Source organism: Rissa tridactyla, chromosome 28 (assembly GCF_028500815.1).
Source record: "Rissa tridactyla isolate bRisTri1 chromosome 28, bRisTri1.patW.cur.20221130, whole genome shotgun sequence".
NCBI classification, from domain to species: domain Eukaryota; kingdom Metazoa; phylum Chordata; class Aves; order Charadriiformes; family Laridae; genus Rissa; species Rissa tridactyla.
In genome coordinates, this window is record NC_071493.1 from 77,054 (window position 1) to 97,026 (window position 19,973).

Genomic DNA, 19,973 nt, shown 5'->3' on the forward strand with positions numbered 1-19,973 from the left:
GTCCCCAGCACCCTGCCCATGTCCCTGTGCCCCCCATGTCCCCAGGCCTGTCCCCGCATCCCCGTGTCCCCACGCTCTGTCCCCAGTGTCCTTGTCCCCTTTGCCCCGTGTCCTCACAGCTCCATCCCCGCACCCTGTCCCAAATGTCCCCATGTCCCCCGTCCCCCCACTCCCTGTCCCATTCCCCGTGTCCCCATCCCAGTCCCATGTCCCTGTCCCATGTGCCCCTTGTCCCCACCCCATGTCCCTTGTCCCCCATCCCCATGTCCTGCCCCTCGTGTCCCCTGCGTCCCTGTCCCATGTCCCCCAACCCTGTATCCCCATCCTGTTCCCCATATCTGTGTCCCTGTCCCCATCCCGTCCCTCGTGTCCCCATGTCCCCAGCCTGTCCCCTGTGTCCCCATGCCCCTGTCCCCATCCCTTGTCCCTCATGTCCCATGTGTCTCAAGCCCACCCTGTCCCCCATGTCCCCAGCCCCAGTCCCCATCCTGTCCCCTGTGTCCCCATGTCCCCATCCCACCCTGTCCCCCATGTCCCCATCTCCATCCCAGGTCCCCCATCCTGTCCCCTGTGTCCCCTCATCACCTGTCCCCATGTCCCCATCCCCTGGCCCCTATCCCTGTATCCCCATCCTTTCCCCCTTCCACCCCTCATCCCATCCCATCCCCGTGTCCCTGTCCCCATGTCCCCATCCCCATCCCATGTCCCCCATCCCTGTATCCCCATCCTGTCCCCTTCCCCCCCATCCCATCCCCGTGTCCCTGTCCCCATGTCCCCATCCCATGTCCCCCATCCCTGTCCCCATGTCCCCCATCCCTGTATCCCCATCCTGTTCCCACACCCCATCCCCTGTCCCCCATGTCCCCAATTCCCTGTCCCCCCCATCCCTGTATCCCCATCCTGTCCCCTTCCCCCACCATCCCATCCCCGTGTCCCTGTCCCCATCCCTAACCCATGTCCCCCCCATCCCTGTATCCCCATCCTGTCCCCCTTTCCCCCCCATCCCATCCCCGTGTCCCTGTCCCCACGTCCCCATCCCATGTCCCCCATCCCTGTCCCCATGTCCCCCATCCCTGTATCCCCATCCTGTTCCCACACCCCATCCCCTGTCCCCCATGTCCCCAATTCCCTGTCCCCCCCATCCCTGTATCCCCATCCTGTCCCCTTCCCCCACCATCCCATCCCCGTGTCCCTGTCCCCATCCCTAACCCATGTCCCCCCCATCCCTGTATCCCCATCCTGTCCCCCTTCCCCCCCATCCCATCCCCGTGTCCCTGCCCCCATCCCTAACCCATGTCCCCCATCCCTGTATCCCCATCCTGTCCCCTTCCCCCCCATCCCATCCCCGTGTCCCTGTCCCCATGTCCCCATCCCATGTCCCCCATCCCTGTCCCCATGTCCCCATCCCATGTCCCCCATCCCTGTATCCCCATCCTGTTCCCACACCCCATCCCCTGTCCCCCATGTCCCCAATTCCCTGTCCCCCCCATCCCTGTATCCCCATCCTGTCCCCTTCCCCCACCATCCCATCCCCGTGTCCCTGTCCCCATCCCTAACCCATGTCCCCCCCATCCCTGTATCCCCATCCTGTCCCCCTTTCCCCCCCATCCCATCCCCGTGTCCCTGTCCCCCACGTCCCTCAACCCCATCCCCTGTTCCCGTATCTCCCCCCCTGTCCCCGTACCGGGCGTGGGGGGGCCGGGCGTGGGGGGGCCGCTCTGCTCGGGGCTGGGGGGGCAGGTCTTGGCGGGGGAGGAGGCGCGGGAGGAGCGCTTGGAGTCGGCGCTGGGCTCCGGGGCCAGCTCGGGCAGGCTCCAGCGCCCATTGATGTGCTCGAACTCCTGCACCTGGAGGGGGGGGGGGGGACAGACATGGACACGGGGGTTGGGGGGGGGGGGACGGGACACCCAGGCATCTGGGGCTGCACCCCCCAACCACCCACACAGGGACCCAAGGGTCAGGGGGACACCCAGGCATCCGGGAAGGGTGACACAGGGGACCCAGGTGTCCAGGAGGGGGTGGCATGGGGGACCCTGGGGTCCAGGGGGGACCCAGGCATCCGGGAGGGGGTGACACAGGGGACCCGAGGGTCAGGGCAGGAGGTGACAGAGGGGACACAGGTGTCTGGGGGCTGCACCCCCCCAACCACCCATACAGGGACCCGGGGGTCCGGGAAGGGTGACAGAGGGGACCCCTGTATCCAGGAAGGGGTGGCACGGGGGACCTGGGGACTCAGGCATCCGGGAGGGGGTGACACAGGGGACCCAGGGGTCAGGGCGGGAGGTGACAGAGGGGACCCGGGTGTCCGGGGGCTGCACCCCCCCAACCACCCATACAGGGACCCGGGGGTCCGGGAAGGGTGACAGAGGGGACCCCTGTACCCAGGAAGGGGTGGCACGGGGGACCTGGGGACTCAGGCATCTGGGAGGGGGTGACACAGGGGACCCAGGTGTCCGGGAAGGAGGTGACAGAGGGGACCCCAGGTGTCCCGGGGAGGGGGGGGGGGCAGTGGTCCACGTACCTTCTTCTTGACGAGGGACATGACGCCGATGCGGGTCAGGACCTGCTGCCGCGAGAGCCCCTCCCGGGGGACCCCGTCCGCGAAGGTCTCGGAGCCGTCGGCCCCCGGCTCGCAGAGGTGACGCATGAAGAGGGACACGTAGGCCCTGGGGGACACGCTCAGGGCCACCGCCTGCCGCTGGCACTCCCCCCGGGTCCCCCAGGGGGGCTTGTCCCCATAGATCCCATCCCCAGGGGCCCTTGTCCCCACAGACCCCATCTCCAGGGTCCCTGTCCCCAAGGTCCCCATCCCCAGGGGCCCTTGTCCCCATCCTCAGGATCTCTGTCCCTGAGGTCCCTGTCCCCAGGGGCCCTTGTCCCCACAGACCCCCGTCCCCAGGGTCTCTGTCCTCAAGGTCCCTTGTCCCCATGGACCCCATCCTCAGGGTCCCCATCCCTAAGGTCCCGGTCCCCAAGGTCCCTTGTCCCCACAGTCCCCATCCCTAAAGTCCCTTGTCCCTGTTGTCAAGGTCTTGTCCCAACAGTCCCCGTTCCCAGGGTCCCCGTCCCCAACGTCCCTTGTCCCTGTCCTCAAGGTCTTGTCCCCACAGACCCCATTCTCAGGGTCCCTGTCACCATCCCCAAGGTCCCTGTCCCCAGCGTCCCTTGATCCCATACAACTGTCCCCAGGGTCCCTTGTCCCCAGAGTCTCCCTCCACAGAGTCCCCGTCCCTGTCCCAAGTGTCCTTTGTCTCCATAGCTCCCATCCCCAGTGTCCCCTGTCCCCATAGTCCCCATCCCTGGGTCTCCGTCCCTGTCCTCTGGGGTCCCTGTCCCCAGTGTCCCCATCTCCAGGGGCCCTGTCCCCAGTGTCCCCCGTATCCCTGACCCCAGTGTCCCCAATGTCCCCGCGCCATCAGCCTGTCCCCTCATCACAGCGCCCGTCCTGGACTGTGCCAGCTCTGGCCGGGTCCTGCCACCGCTCTTGGCGTCCCCTGGGCCAGACCCGGCCCCCCGAGGGGACATGGGGACCCCGGGGGTGACTCTGTGTCGGGGTGAGGGGGACACGGGCTCGTCCGGTCCCCAGGAAAACCGACAGCGATGGCGCTCGGCTGAGTAAGGGCTCATCACGCGGCAGGGGGACACACGGGGACATGGGGGACGCTGAGGGACAAGGGACAACGGGGACATGGGAAGATTGAGAGACAGGGACATGGCGGGGCACAGAGGGACACAGGACGATGGGGACACACGGGGACATGCGGGGCACAGGGACTTGGCGGGTACACAGAGTGACACGGGATGACAGGGACACACGGGGACACACAGGGACACGGGAGGTGCAGAGGGATACGGGGGACGGGGACGTGGGAGCACACGGGAAGACGACACGCAGGGACACGAGGACATTGGGGACACACACGGGGACATGGGACGATGGATACACAGGGGCAAGGGAAGACGGGGACACATGGGGACACCCAGGGACACGGAGTGACACGGGTTGGTGGGGACATAAGAACACGGGGGACAGGGACATGGGACGAGGGGGGACGCACAAGGACACAAAAAGATGGGGACATACGAGGACACGGAAGACACGGGACCACGGGGACAACAGGGGGACGTGTGGAGCTACCTGGGGACACAAGGGGACATGTGAGGCCACATGGGGCCATGGGGACACGCAGAGAGACACGGGGATGCGTACGGGGACATGGGGACACAGGGACATACACAGGACTGTGGGGACAGGGGACACAAGGACACGGCGGGGACACACAGGCACAGGGGGACATAAAGATCTGGGGATGTGGGGACAAACGGAGGGACTTGGGGACACGCAGGGGGACACGCAGACACGCGGGGGACACCGTGACAACAAAGGACATGGGGAAATGCATGGGGACAAAGGATAGAGGGACACACGGGGGGACACGGGGGACAACATGAGGGCGTAAGAACACGGGGACACACACGGGGACACACACGGGGAGAACGTGGGGACAAAAGGACCCAGATGGGAACACTGGGGGACAACATGAGGACACGGGGACACACGTGTGTCCCCCTCCCTCCTGCCCCACCCTGGTGTCACCACCTGTCCCAGTGCCACCATTTGTCCCTGGTGCCACCACCTGTCCTCAACACCATTGCCTGTCCCCGGTGTCACCGCCTGTCCACAGTGACACTGCCTGTCCCTGGTGTCACCACCGTCTGTCCCCAACACCACTGCCTGTTCCCAGTGCCACCGCCTGTCCCCAACACCACCGTCTGTCCCCAACAGCACTGCCTGTTCCCAGTGCCACCACTTGTCCCTGGTGTCACCGCCTGTCCCCAGCACCATCATCTGTCCTTGACGCCACCGCCTGTCCCTGATGCCACCACCTGTCCCCAACACCACCGCCTGTCCCGGACGCCACTGCCTGTTCCCAGTGCCACCACCTGTCCCCGGTGTCACCACCTGTCCCTGACACAATTTCTGGTACCTAGTGCCACCGCCTGTCCCTGATGCCACCACCTGTCCTTGACACCACTGCATGTCCCTGGTGCCACCACCTGTCCCCGGTGTCACCACCTGTCCCTGACACAATTTCTGGTACCTAGTGCCACCGCCTGTCCCTGATGCCACCACCTGTCCCCAACACCACCGCCTGTCCCTGACGCCACTGCCTGTCCTTGACACCACTGCCTGTTCCCAGTGCCACCACCTGTCCCCGGTGTCACCACCTGTCCCTGACACAATTTCCAGTACCTAGTGCCACCGCCTGTCCCTGATGCCACCACCTGTCCTCGACACCACCGCCTGTCTCTGATGCCACCACCTGTCCCTGACACAGTTTCCTGTCCCCAGTGCCACCGCCTGTCCCTGATGCCACCACCTGTCCTCAACACCACTGCCTGTCCCTGGTGCCACTGGCTGTCCCCAACACCGCTGGCTGTCCCTGATGCCACCACCTCTCCCTGGTGCCACCGCCTGTCCCTGGTGCCACCGCCTATCCTCGACACCCTTGCCTGTCACCGGTGTCACTGCCTGTCCCTGACACAATTTCCTGTACCTGGTGTCACCACCTGTCCCTGATGCCACCGCCTGTCCTCAACACCACTGCATGTTCCCAGTGCCACCACCTGTCCCCGGTGTCACCACCTGTCCCTGACACAATTTCCAGTACCTAGTGCCACTGCCTGTCCCTGATGCCACGACCTGTCCTCAACACCACTGCATGTCCCTGGTGCCACTGCCTGTCCCCAACACCACTGGCTGTCCCTGATGCCACCACCTCTCCCTGGGGACACCGCCTGTCCCTGACACCACTGCGTGTTCCCAGTGCCACCACCTGTTCCTGACACATTTTCCTGTACCTGGTGCCACCACCTGTCCCCAACACCATCATCTGTCCTTGACACCACCACCTGTGCCTGACACCACCACCTGTTCCTGATGCCACCGCCTGTCCCCAACACCACCGCCTGTCCCCGGTGTCACCGCCTGTCCCTGACACAATTTCCTGTACCTGGTGTCACCGCCTGTCCCTGATGCCACCGCCTGTCCTTGACACCACTGCCTGTTCCCAGTGCCACCACTTGTCCCTGGTGTCACCACCTGTCCCTGACACAATTTCTGTACCCGGTGCCACCACCTGTCCCTGATGCCACCGCCTGTCCTTGACACCACTGCCTGTTCCTGACACATTTTCCTGTACCTGGTGCCACCACCTGTCCCCAACACCATCATCCGTCCTTGACACCACCACCTGTGCCTGACACCACCACCTGTTCCTGATGCCACCGCCTGTCCCCAACGCCACCGCCTGTCCCCGGTGTCACCACCTGTCCCTGACACAATTTCCTGTACCTGGTGTCACCGCCTGTCCCTGATGCCACCGCCTATCCTTGACACCACTGCCTGTTCCCAGTGCCACCACCTGTCCCTGGTGTCACCACCTGTCCCTGACACAATTTCTGTACCCGGTGCCACCACCTGTCCCTGATGCCACCGCCTGTCCTTGACACCACTGCCTGTTCCCAGTGCCACCACCTGTCCCTGGTGTCACCACCTGTCCCTGACACAATTTCTGTACCCGGTGCCACCACCTGTCCCTGATGCCACTGCCTGTCCTTGACACCACTGCCTGTTCCTGACACATTTTCCTGTACCTGGTGCCACCACCTGTCCCCAACACCATCATCTGTCCTTGACACCACCACCTGTGCCTGACACCACCACCTGTTCCTGATGCCACCGCCTGTCCCCAACGCCACCGCCTGTCCCCGGTGTCACCACCTGTCCCTGACACAATTTCCTGTACCTGGTGTCACCGCCTGTCCCTGATGCCACCGCCTGTCCTTGACACCACTGCCTGTTCCCAGTGCCACCACCTGTCCCTGGTGTCACCACCTGTCCCTGGTGTCACCACCTGTCCCTGACACAATTTCTGTACCCGGTGCCACCACCTGTCCCTGATGCCACCGCCTGTCCTTGACATCACTGCCTGTTCCTGACACATTTTCCTGTACCCGGTGCCACCACCTGTCCCTGATGCCACCGCCTGTCCTTGACACCACTGCCTGTTCCTGACACATTTTCCTGTACCCGGTGCCACCACCTGTCCCCAACACCATCATCTGTCCTTGACACCACCACCTGTCCCTAACACCACCGCCTGTTCCTGGTGCCACCACCTGTCCCTGATACCACTGCCTGTTCCCAGTGCCACCACCTGTCCCTGGTGTCACCACCTGTCCTTGACACCACTGCCTGTCCCCAACACCACTGTCTGTCCTTGACACCGCTCCCTGTTCCCAGTGCCACCACCTGTCCCCGGTGTCACCACCTGTCCCTGGCACAATTCCCTGTCCCTGATGCCACCGCCTGTCCCCAACACCACCATCTGTCCTTGACGCCACCCGCCTGTCCCCAACACCACCGTCTGTCCCCGATGCCCCCCCCTGTCCCCAGTGCTACCGCCTGTCCCTGACACAATTTCCCGTCCCTGGTGCCACCACCTTGTCCCCCGTGCCGCCGCCTGTCCCCGCTGTCACCTACTTGAACTCCTTCTCGGTCTTGCCGCGCAGGTCGCGGACGAGCCACTGGGAGGTGAAGGCGTCCTGGGGGGGCATCCCCCACCGCATCACCGCGTTCAGGAAGGCCTTGCGCTGCCGCGTGTTGAAGCCCAGTACCTGGGGGGAGGCGGCGGGGGGGGGGGGGGGTCACAAGGGGGTGGGGGGACCCAGGTGGCCAGGGGGGACATGGGTGAGTGAGGGGGGGGGACAGGGGGACATGGGTGTGGGGGGCGTACGCCAGCATGGGGCGGGGGGGGGACATGGGTGTGCTGGGGGGGGTCACGGGTGGGTGGAGGGACCCAGGTGGGACATGGGTGAGTTGGGGGGGGGGACGACAAGGGGACATGGGTGTGCAGGGATACCCCAGTATAGGAGACACGGGGGGGGACACATGGGTGTCCCGGGGGGGGGGGGGGGGGGTGTGTGTCATGGGTGGGTGGGGGGACCCAGGTGGCCACTGGGGACATGGGTGATTGGGGGGGGGACCCCCACATGGGGCAGGGGGGCACATGGGTGTGCCGGTGGGGGGGGTGGGGGGGTGTCATGGGTGGCTGAGGGGACCCCAGCAGCTGGGGGGGGGGGGGGCGGTGTCACAGGGGGTTCGGGGACCCCAGCATCCAGGGGGGACACACGTGGGTCTGGGGGAACCCCGGCATCCGTGAGGACATGTGTGTGGGGGGGGGGGACCCAGGTGTTCAGGGGGACCCCAGCATCCGGGGGGGACACGACCCCAGCGTGGTGGGGGGGGGACACGGACGGACCCAGGCATCCGGGCACCCCCCCAACCTCCCCCCGGAGCAGGGCCAGGTGTCCAGGTGCCCTTGGGGACGCTGGCGTTCAGGCACCCTGGGGACCCCCGTGTCCAGACGTTGCCCCCCCCCCGCCCCCCCCCCACCGGACCCCGGTGTCCAAGTGACCCCCCCCCTCGGGGTCCCCACCTCGATGTTGCCCCCCACCCGGGCCAGCAGCGGGGGCAGGGGCTTGTCCTTCTCGTTCCGCAGCTGCCGCTTGGACTGACGCCGGCCTGGGGGGGCGAGGGGGGGGGCTCAGCACCCATCCTTGGCACCCCGACCCCCACTCCAGGGCACCCTAACCCCCCCCCCCCCCATCCCCAGAGCATCGTGATGCCCCTCCTCGGGGCACCCTGACCCCCCCCTCAACACCCTGACACCCCCCCCACCTTGGGACACCCCCCCCTTGGGACGCTCTGACCCGCCTTCCCCCATGAGGTACCCTGACCCCCCCACCCAAGGGCACCTAACCCCCCCCCCGCCAGGACACAGAGGGGGCACAAGGGGACACAAGGGGACATGAGGACACGGGGCACACAGAGGGGACATGGGGGGCACACAGAGGGGACATGGGGGGGGGACAGTGGGACACAAGATACGTGGGGGGGACACAGGGGGACAAAGAGGTGACATGGTGGGTCAGAGAGGGGACGCAGAAGGACATGAGGGGACATGGGGGACACTTGGGGGGACACGTGTTGGAACAGAGGGGACACAGGAGATGGAAGGACATGAGGGGACATGAGGGGACACAAAGGGGACCCCGGGGGGGACTCGGGGGGACAGAAGGACACAGAGAGGACATGGGGGGACACAGGGGGGACATAAACGGGACATGGGGGCACTTGGGGGGGGACACAAAGGGGACATGCAGGGATGTGGGGGGATGTGGGACACGGAGGGGACACGCGTCAGAAAAGAGGGGACAGGAGGGGACACACGTTGGAACAGAGGGGACACAGGAGGAGACGGAAGGACATCAGGGGACACGGGAGGGGACACAGAGGGGACTCAGGAAACATGGGGGGACACAGGGGGGGCACATGAAGGGGACGCAGAGGGGACGTGCAGGGATGTGGGGGATGTGGGACACGGAGGGGACACGTGTCAGAACAGAGGGGACACAGGAGGGGACACGGGAGGAGACGGAAGGACATGAGGGGACACGGGAGGGGACACGGGAGGGGACACGGGAGGGGACACGGGAGGGGACACGAAGGGAACGCAGAGGGGACATGCAGGGACATGGGGGGGGGATGTGGGACGTGGAGGGGACACAGAGGGGACACGGAAGGGCCACACGAGGGGGCCACAGAGGGGCCACACGAGGGGGCCACGGGGGCCACTCACCCTCTGGCCGCTCGTCGAAGTCCTCGTCCTCCTCCTCGGAGCCCACCGAGTACTCGGACTGGTTGTCTGGGGGGGGGGAGTGGGGGGCGTCAGCACCCGGACCCCGCACCCCGACACCCCCACACCCTGACACCCTGACCCCCCACACCCTGACCCCCTACACCCCGACACCCGGGAACTCCTGCACCCTGACCCCCTGCCCCCTGACACCCCCCCACCGAGGTACCCCCACACCCCGATACCCTGCACCCCAACACCCTGACCCCCCCCCACCCTGACCCCCTGACCCCCCCCACACCCGGGAACACCCGCACCCTGACCCCCTGCCCCCTAGCACCCCCCCACCCGGGTACCCCCACACCCCGACGCCCAACACCCCAATACCCCCGCACCCGGGAACCCCCCCACCCTGACCCTCCCTGGACCCCAACACCCTGACACCCTGCACCCCCCCACACCCCGACCCCCTGCCTGCCCCCCGACACCCCCCAACACCCCGACCCCCCCGCACCCCAACACCCTGACACCCCTCCAGCCCGACCCCCCCGCACTCCCGCACCCTGACCCCCCCGCACCCCGACCCCCCCGCACCCCAACACCCCCCACCCCGACCCCCCCCCACCCCGACACCCCCGCACCCCGACCCCCTGACCCCCCCCGCACCCCAACACCCCCACACCCCGACCCCTCCGCACCCCTAGACCCCCGCACCCGGATACCCTGCACCCGGGAACCCCCGCACCCTGACCCCCCCCTGCACCGTGCCTCCCAGTCCGTCCCAGTATCCTCCCAGTACCGACAGAGCTCGCCCCCAGTAACTCCCACTCCCCCACCAACAGCACCCACTGCCTCCCAGTTCTCCCAGTTCACCCGTACCCACCTCCGTCCTCCTGGGTGCGGGCACCCAGTACGTTAAAATCCTCCCCAGTCTGTCCCAGTGCCCTCCCAGTCTGTCCCAGTGCCTCCTGATGAACATCCCAGTACCCTCCAGTACTCCCAGTTGCACCGCACCCACCTTGGTCCTCCTGGGTGTGGGTACCCCAGTGCACGCCGGGACTCCTCCCAGTGCCTCCCAGTACCCTACCAGTGCCTCCCGGTCTGCTCCAGTACCTAATCAGTCTCACAATGCGCCCCAGTACCGTACCAGTGACTCCCAGTCTGCTCCAGTGCCCTCCCAGTGTGTCCCAGTACCCTACCCAGCGTCTCCCAGCACCTTCCCAGTGTCTCCCAGTGCCCCCAGTTACCCTGTACCCATCCCAGTTCTCCTGGGAAAGGGTGCCCAGTGCATCAGAACCCCTCCCAGTAACTCCCAGTGTGTTCCAGCATCCTTCCAGGTTCCCCCAGTGCCTCCCAGCACCTTCCCAGTACCTTCCCAGTGTCCCCCAGCACCCTCCCAGTGTCCCCCAGCACCCTCCCAGTGCCTCCCAGCACCCACCTTGGTCCTCCTGGGTGGCATCGTTGCTTGTGCACCCACTTGCCCTTGCCCAGGTTGTGCTCCAGGTCCTCCCAGTGCCTCCCAGCTCCTTCCCAGTGTCTCCCAGTGCCTCCCAGCGCCTTCCCAGTGTCTCCCAGTGCCTCCCAGCGCCCTCCCAGTACCTTCCCAGCGCCCACCTTGGTCCTCCTGGGCGGCATCGTTGTAGCTGACCTGCTTGTGCACCCGCTTGCCCTTGCCCAGGTTGTGCTCCAGGTCCTCCCAGTGCCTCCCAGTACCTTCCCAGTGCCTCCCAGTACCCACCTTGGTCCTCCTGGGCGGCATCGCTGTAGTTGACCTGCTTGCGCACCCACTTGTCCTCACGCAGGTTGTGCGCCACGTCCTCCCAGTGCCTCCCAATACCTTCCCAGTGCATCCCAGTGTCTCCCAGTACCTTCCCAGTGCTTCCCAGTGCCCACCTTGGTCCTCCTGGGCGGCGTCGTTGTAGTTGACCTGCTTGCGCACCCGCTTGCCCTTGCCCAGGTTGCGCGCCAGGTCCTCCTGCTGCTGCTCGTAGTGGTGCCGCAGCAGCTTCTCCCAGTAGTCGGGGTCGACGTTCTCCTCCTGCTTGATGATCTCCCGCTCGATCTCCTCGATCTGCCGGGACACACACCCTCAGCGGCCACCCAGGGCACCCGCAGAAACCCCGGTGGCCTGAGGTTGCCACCACCAGGTCTCCAGAGCCCCCAGCTCTATCTCACATCGTCCATCACATCTCCCCATCTCACATCGTCTCCCACCACCCCCCATCTCCATCACCTCCACGTCCATCATGCTCAACACCTCCATCATCTTCATCATCCCCATCATACTCATCTCCATCGTGCCCATCGTCTACACCTCCATCGTGCCCATCGTCTACACCTCCATCGTGCCCGCTGTCCCCATCATCTCCATCTCCATCATCTCCAGTATCCCCATCTCCATGAGCCCCATTGTCCCCACCTTCATCACCTCCACCATCCCTATCTCCATTGTCCCCACTGTCCCCATCATCTCCATCTCCATCACCTCCATCATCCCCAGTGTCTCCACCTCCATCATCTCCATTGCCCCCATCCCCAGCGTCTCTATCATCTCCATCATCCCCATCTCCACCATCTCCATCATCCCAACTGTCCCCATCCCCGTCTCGATCATCTCCATCGTTCCCACCTCCACCATCTCCATCGTCCCCATCCCCCGGGCGTACCTTGTCCTCCTCCCGCACAACGTACTGGGCCACCTTGAAGGAGCTGAGATACTCGTTCATGTTCTGCACATCGGCATCGTCGGTGGCATCCTGGTTACGGTCCAGCAGGCGGGCGATGGCCTCGTTGTCGTAGTGGATGACACTACTGTCCTCCTCCTTGTTGTCCCCTGCGCCGGCGACACGCTGCTGACACGGCCTGACTTGGTCCAGCAGGGCCTGGCACGGCTCACCATGGCCTTGGAATGCTCCACCACGGCCAACGTGGTCCAACGTGGCCTCACACAGCCCAACACGGCCCAACGTGGCCTGACATGACCTAGTACGGCCCAGTATGGCCTGACATGGTCCAGTACAGCCCAGTACAGCCCAACACGAACCAATATGGTCCAACATGGACCAACGTGGCCTGACACGGCCTAGTACAGCCCAGCACGGCCCAACAAGGTCCAGTATGGCCCAGTACAGCCCAACATGGCCCAGCACAGTCCAACATGATCGAACGTGGTCCAGCATGGCCCCATATGGCCCAACATGACCTCACACAACCCACCATGGTCCAACATGACTTAGTACAGCCCAGCATGGCCCAGTACCGCCCAACATGGCCCAACACAGTCCAATATGGTCCAACGTGGCCCAACATGGCCTCGCACGGCCCAACATGCTCCAACACGGCCTGACATGACCTAGTACAGCCTGGCACGGTCCAACACAGTCCAGTATGGCCCAGTACAGCCCGACATGGCCTGACATCACCCAACGCAGTCCAATACAGCCCAACATGGCCCAATACGGTCTGACATGGCCTCACATGGCCCAACACGGTCCAGTATGGCCCAGTACAGCCCAACATGGCCTGATATCACTCAACATAGTCCAATATGGTCCAACATGGCCCAACACAGCCTCACACGGCCCAACGTGCTCCAACACGGCCTGACATGACCTAGTACAGCCTGGCATGGCCCAACATGGTCCAGTACAGCCCAACATGCTCCAACATGGCCCAACACAGCCCAACATGACCCAGCACAGCCCAACATGGCCTGATATCACTCAACATAGTCCAATATGGTCCAACATGGCCCAACACAGCCTCACACGGCCCAACGTGCTCCAACACGGCCTGACATGACCTAGTACAGCCTGGCACGGCCCAACATGGTCCAGTATGGCCCAGTACAGCCCGACATCACCCAACACAGTCCAACACGGCCCGACATGACCTCATACAGCCCAGCATGGCCCAACATGGTCCAGCAGGGCCCAGTACACCCCAACGTGGCATGACATTACCCGACACAGTCCAATATGGTCCAACATGGCCTCACATGGCCCAACATGACCTGACATGGCCCAACACGGACCAATATTGACCAACACGGCCCAACATGACCTGACATGGCCCAACATGACCTGACATGACCTGACATGGCCCAACACGGACCAATATTGACCAACACAGTCCAATATGGTCCAACATGGCCTCACACGGCCCAACATGACCTGACATGGCCCGACACGGCCCAATATTGACCAACACAGTCCAATATGGTGGTCCAACACGATCCAGCGTGGCCCAGTATGGTCCAACATGACCTAACATGGCCTGACACAGCTCAAAGTGCCTCAACATGAGTCCTCCCATGACCTTGCATACCCCATCATGGCTCTGGCATGACCCATCACGGCCCCACTGTGACTGTGCACATCCCATCATGGCTTTGTGCGACCCATCACGGCCCAATCATGACCTTGCACGTCCCATCATGGCTTTGCAAGCCCAGTCACAGCCCATCATGGGCTGCCATGTCCTACCACGGCCTCCTACGTCCCACCACTTCCCACCATACCCTCCCAGGGCCCATCACAGCCTCCCACATCTCATCACGTCCCACCACAGCTTCCCACGTTCCACCGCAGCCTCCCGTGTCCCACCACAACCCGTCCCACCCATCCCCAACCCCGTCGGGTGCTGACCCTCATTCTCGTCCTTGAAGAGCTCCTCAGTGCCAAACTTGAGGATGTCATCAAGCTCCTGCTTGGACATGGAGCCGGCCTTGGAGCCCAGCCCCGGGCGCACCACCAAGTGCGTCAGCATCATCTTGCGCTTGGCCACCTGCGTGATGCGTTCCTCCACCGACGCCCGGGTGACAAACCGGTAGATCATCACCTTGTTGGCCTGGCCGATGCGGTGCGCCCGGCTGAAGGCCTGTGGGGACGGGGACGCGTCAGAGAAGGGGACACATCAGGGCAGGGAAATGGTGGTCAGGGACAGGGGGACATCAGTAGGGATGCTGTGGTGGGGGACACGGTGAGGGGGACATCAGAGCAGGGACACGGCGGTGGGGGACACAGTGAGGGGGACATCAGAGCAGGGACACGGCGGTGGGGGACATCAGAGCAGGGACACGGCGGTGGGGGACACGGTGAGGGGGACATCAGAGCAGGGACGTGGCGGTGGGAGATGTGACAGGGGACATCAGTAGGGACACTGTGGTGGAGGACACGGTGAGGGGGACATCAGAGAAGGGACACGGTGGCAGGGGACACACCGGAGCAGGGACACAGCGGTGGGGGCTGCGGTGGCAGCGAGGGACAGGGACACAGTGGGGGACACAGGGACAGGGCGGGAGAAATGGGGGGAGGCTTGGGGACGGGGGGTATCAGGATGGGTGACACGGTGCTGGGTGGGAGATGCCGGGCAAGTGACACGGTGCGGGGTGGGTGACACCAGGTGGACGACACCAGGTGGGTGACAGGGTGCCAAGGGTAACGCCAGGTGGGTGACACTGGGTGTGTGACAGGGTGCCAGATGGGTGACACCAAGGAGTTGATAGGGTGCTGGGGTGGGTGACATAGGGCCACGTGGGTGACAGGGTGTCAGGTCAGTGACAGAGTGCTGGGCAGCTGACACTGGGTGGGTGACAGGGTGCTGGGGTGGGCGATAGGGTGCCAGATGGGTGACACCGGACAGGTGCCAGGGTGCCAGGTGGGTGATGCTGGGTGGGTGACAGGGTGCTAGGATGGATGGGTGATGCTAGAGAGGTGACAGGGTGTCAGGATGGGTGACATCAGGCAGGTGACAGGGTGCTGGGCGGGTGATGCTGGGCAGGTGACAGGGTGCTGGGATGGGTGACAGGGTGTGGGGCGGGTGACGCTGGGGGGGGGCCATAGGGTGCTGTGATGGGTGACAGGGTACAGAGCAGGTGACGCCTAGGGGGTGACAAGGTGCTGTGATGCGTGACAGGGTGCAGGGTGGGTGACACTGTGGGGGGTGACAGGGTGCTGGGATGAATGATAGGGCGTGGGGGGGGGTGACGGAGTGCGGGCCGGGTGACATCGGGGGGGGCCACAGGGTGCTGTGATGGGTGACTGAGCACAGGGGAGGTTACAGGATGCTGGGATGGGTGACAGGGTGCAGGCCGGGTGACGTCGCGAGGGTGACAGGGTGCTGGGATGAATGATAGGGCATGGGGGGAGTGACGGGGTGCGGGCCGGGTGACATCGGGGGGGTGACAAGGTGCTGTGATGGGTGACTGAGCATGGGGGGGGGTTACAGGGTGCTGGGATGGGTGACAGGGTGCAGGCCGGGTGACGACGCGGGGGTGACAGGGTGCTGGGATGAATGATAGGGCGTGGGGGGAGTGACGGGGTGCGGGCCGGGTGACATCGGGGGGGCCACAGGGTGCTGTGATGGGTGACTGAGCATGGGGGGGGGTTACAGGGTGCTGGGATGGGTGACAGGGTGCAGGCTGGGTGATGTCGCAGGGGTGACAGGGTGCTGGGATGAATGATAGGGCATGGGGGGAGTGATGGGGTGCGGGCCGGGTGACATCGGGGGGGCCACAGGGTGCTGTGATGGGTGACTGAGCATGGGGGGGGTTACAGGGTGCTGGGATGGGTGACAGGGTGCAGGCTGGGTGACGTCGCGGGGGTGACAGGGTGCTGGGATGAATGATAGGGCATGGGGGGAGTGACGGAGTGCGGGCCGGGTGACATCGGGGGGGTGACAAGGTGCTGTGATGGGTGACTGAGCATGGGGGGGGTTACAGGGTGCTGGGATGGGTGACAGGGTGCAGGCCGGGTGATGTCGCGGGGGTGACAGGGTGCTGGGATGAATGATAGGGCGTGGGGGGAGTGACGGGGTGCGGGCCGGGTGACATCAGGGGTGCCACAGGGTGCTGTGATGGGTGACTGAGCATGGGGGGGGTTACAGGGTGCTGGGATGGGTGACAGGGTGCAGGCTGGGTGACGACGCGGGGGTGACAGGGTGCTGGGATGGGTGATGGGGGCGGCGGGGGTGACAGGGTGCTGGGATGGGTGATGGGGGCGGGGGGGGTGACAGGGTCCTAGGATGGGTGATGGGGCACAGGGCGGGTGACGCCGGGGGGGTGATGCCGGGGGCGGGGGCGGTGACAGACCTGGATGTCGTTGTGGGGGTTCCAGTCGGAGTCGAAGATGACGACGGTGTCGGCGGTGGCCAGGTTGATGCCGAGGCCCCCGGCCCGCGTCGACAGCAGGAAGCAGAACTGCTGCGCCCCCGGCGCTGCCCCCCCGGCGTCAGCGGGGGGAGCCGCCCCCCCCAGACACGGGACCCCCCCCCAATTCCCTGGTTTCCCCCCCCACCCCCGCCCAGTTCCCCGGTGCTCGCCCCCCAGACTCCCTGGCACTGCCCCCCCCAGTGTCAACATAGGGTTCAGCCCACCCAAACCTGGGACACCCCCCCCCCGACCAATTCCCAATTCCCCGATGCTGCCCCCCCGCAAAAACCCAGGAACCCCCAAACCCACTGCCACTGCCCCCCCACGGTCAGTGTGGGGTCCAGCCCCCCCCTCCGTTCTCCGGTGCCACCCCCTTAAACCCCGGATCCCCCAAACCCCTCTGTCTTATCCCCCCCCCCCCAATATCACCACACCCAGGGAAATTGCCCCCCACACACACCCCGAAAGCACCCTGAGGATGGGGGGGGGGTCTCCCCCATCCTGCCTGAGGAGGGGTGCAGGGCCTGGATGCCTCCCCCTGGAGGCCTGGGTCCCTCCCAGGACACCCGAGTGTCGTCCCCCCCCCGGGATACCTGAGTGTCCCCCCCAAAAACCTGGGTCTCCCCTGAACTCCTGGGTCCCTCCCTGGACACCCAGGTGCCCCCCGGACACTCGGGTGCCCCCCAAGCCCGAATCCCCCCCTGGACACCTGGGTCCTCCCGGACACTGGGGTCCCCCCCCTACCCGGACACCCGGATCGTGCCCCCCCCTCCCCCCCCGCCACCGCCACGGTGCCCCCGGACGCCGGGGTCCTACCGTTGAAGCGGTCGATGGCCTCCTGGCGCAGGGCCCCCGTGATGCCCCCGTCGATGCGCTCGTACTTGTAGCCCTCGTAGTCCAGGAAATCCTCCAGCAGGTCCAGCATCTTCGTCATCTGCGGGCACTGGTTAGACTGGGAGCACCCGGGGGTGCTGAGGGACCTGGCGCTGGTTAGACTGGGAAGACCCAGTGGGGCTGGGATGGGCACTGGTCAGACTGGGAGCACCCAGGGGCGCTGGGGGACCCGGCAGTAGTTACACTGGGAGGACCCAGCAAGGCTGGGATAGGCACTGGTCAGACTGGGAGGACCTGGGAGGGCTGGGACAGGCACTGGTCAGACTGGGAGCACCCAGGGCTGCTGGGGGACCTGGCACTAGTTACACTGGGAGGGCCCAGTGGGGCTGGGATGGGCACTGGTCAGACTGGGAGAACCTGGGAGGGCTGGGACAGGCACTGGTCAGACTGGGAGGACCCAGGGGTGCTGGGGGACCTCGTACTGGTTACACTGGGAGCACCCAGGGGTGGCTGGGATGGGCACTGGTCAGACTGGGAGCACCCAGGGGTGCCGGGGCACCTGGCACTGGTTACACTGGGAGGACCCAGCAAGGCTGGGATGGGCACTGGTCAGACTGGGAGGACCTGGGAGGGCTGGGATAGGCACTGGTCAGACTGGGAGCACCCAGGGCTGCTGGGGGACCCGGCACTGGTTACACTGGGAGGGCCCAGTGGGGCTGGGATGGGCACTGGTCAGACTGGGAGAACCTGGGAGGGCTGGGACAGGCACTGGTCAGACTGGGAGCACCCAGGGCTGCTGGGGGACTCGGCACTGGTTACACTGGGAGCACCCAGGGGTGGCTGGGATGGGCACTGGTCAGACTGGGAGCACCCAGGAGTGCTGGGACACCTGGCACTGGTTACACTGGGAGGACCCAGCAAGGCTGGGATGGGCACTGGTCAGACTGGGAGGACCTGGGAGGGCTGGGATAGGCACTGGTCAGACTGGGAGGACCCAGGGGTGCTGGGGGACCTCGTACTGGTTACACTGGGAGCACCCAGGGGTGGCTGGGATGGGCACTGGTCAGACTGGGAGCACCCAGGGGTGCTGGGGCACCTGGCACTGGTTACACTGGGAGGACCCAGCAAGGCTGGGATGGGCACTGGTCAGACTGGGAGGACCTGGGAGGGCTGGGATAGGCACTGGTCAGACTGGGAGCACCCAGGGCTGCTGGGGGACCCGGCACTGGTTACACTGGGAGGGCCCAGTGGGGCTGGGATGGGCACTGGTCAGACTGGGAGAACCTGGGAGGGCTGGGACAGGCACTGGTCAGACTGGGAGGACCCAGGGGTGCTGGGGGACCTCGTACTGGTTACACTGGGAGCACCCAGGGGTGGCTGGGATGGGCACTGGTCAGACTGGGAGCACCCAGGGCTGCTGGGGGACCCAGTACTGGTTACACTGGGAGGGCCCCGGGGTGCTGGGGGCACCTGGCGCTGGTTAGACTGGGAGCACCCAGGGGTGCTGGGGCACCTGGCACTGGTTACACTGGGAGGGCCCAGCAAGGCTGGGATGGGCGCTGGTCAGACTGGGAGGACCCAGGGGTGCTGGGGGACCTGGTACTGGTTAGACTGGGATTAACGAGGGATGCTGGAGATGTGGAATGGGTGTCTCTGGGGGGTCCCCGGGGACGGGGGGGTGTGTCCTGGTCCTGGGCGAAGATGAGCACCCGGTGGCTCTGAGGGGGGCTGTGGGTGCTGGGGGGGGGGGTCCTGGGGGTGCTCTGGGGGTCCCACGTGGGAGAAGATGAGCACCCAGTGGCTCTGGGGGGGGCTGTGGGTGCTGGGGGGGGGGTCCCGGGGGTGCCCTGGGGGTCCCACCTGGGAGAAGATGAGCACCCAGTGGCTCTGGGGGGGGGGCTGTGGGTGCTGGGGGGGGTCCCTGGGGGGTCCCACCTGGGAGAAAATGAGCACCCGGTGGCTCTGGGGGGGGGCTGGGGGTGCTGGGGGGGTCCCGGGGGGGCCCTGGGGGTCCCACCTGGGAGAAGATGAGCACCCGGTGGCTCTGGGGGGGGGCTGGGGGTGCTGGGGGGGTCCCGGGGGGGTCCCTGGGGGTCCCACCTGGGAGAAGATGAGCACCCGGTGGCTCTGGGGGGGGCTGTGGGTGCTGGGGGGGTCCCTGGGGGTCCCACCTGGGCGAAGATGAGCACCCAGTGGCTCTGGGGGGGTCCCGGTGGGGTCCCTGGGGGTCCCACCTGGGCGAAGATGAGCACCCAGTGGCTCTGGGAGGGTCTGTGGGTGCTGGGGGG

General features: G+C 65.6%; 1 protein-coding gene across 1 annotated transcript in view; it reads right to left on the reverse strand.

The window, feature by feature from the left end:
* LOC128901785 (chromodomain-helicase-DNA-binding protein 3-like) overlaps positions 1–19,973 on the reverse strand; it is a 74,934-nt gene that overhangs the window by 18,112 nt on the left and 36,849 nt on the right. Inside the window, 10 exon segments of the mRNA XM_054183936.1 lie at positions 1,685–1,847; positions 2,522–2,666; positions 7,547–7,680; positions 8,502–8,587; positions 9,705–9,770; positions 11,595–11,772; positions 12,368–12,534; positions 14,348–14,579; positions 16,792–16,916; positions 17,668–17,785. Of these exon segments, the coding sequence (XP_054039911.1) occupies positions 1,685–1,847; positions 2,522–2,666; positions 7,547–7,680; positions 8,502–8,587; positions 9,705–9,770; positions 11,595–11,772; positions 12,368–12,534; positions 14,348–14,579; positions 16,792–16,916; positions 17,668–17,785 (1,414 nt within the window).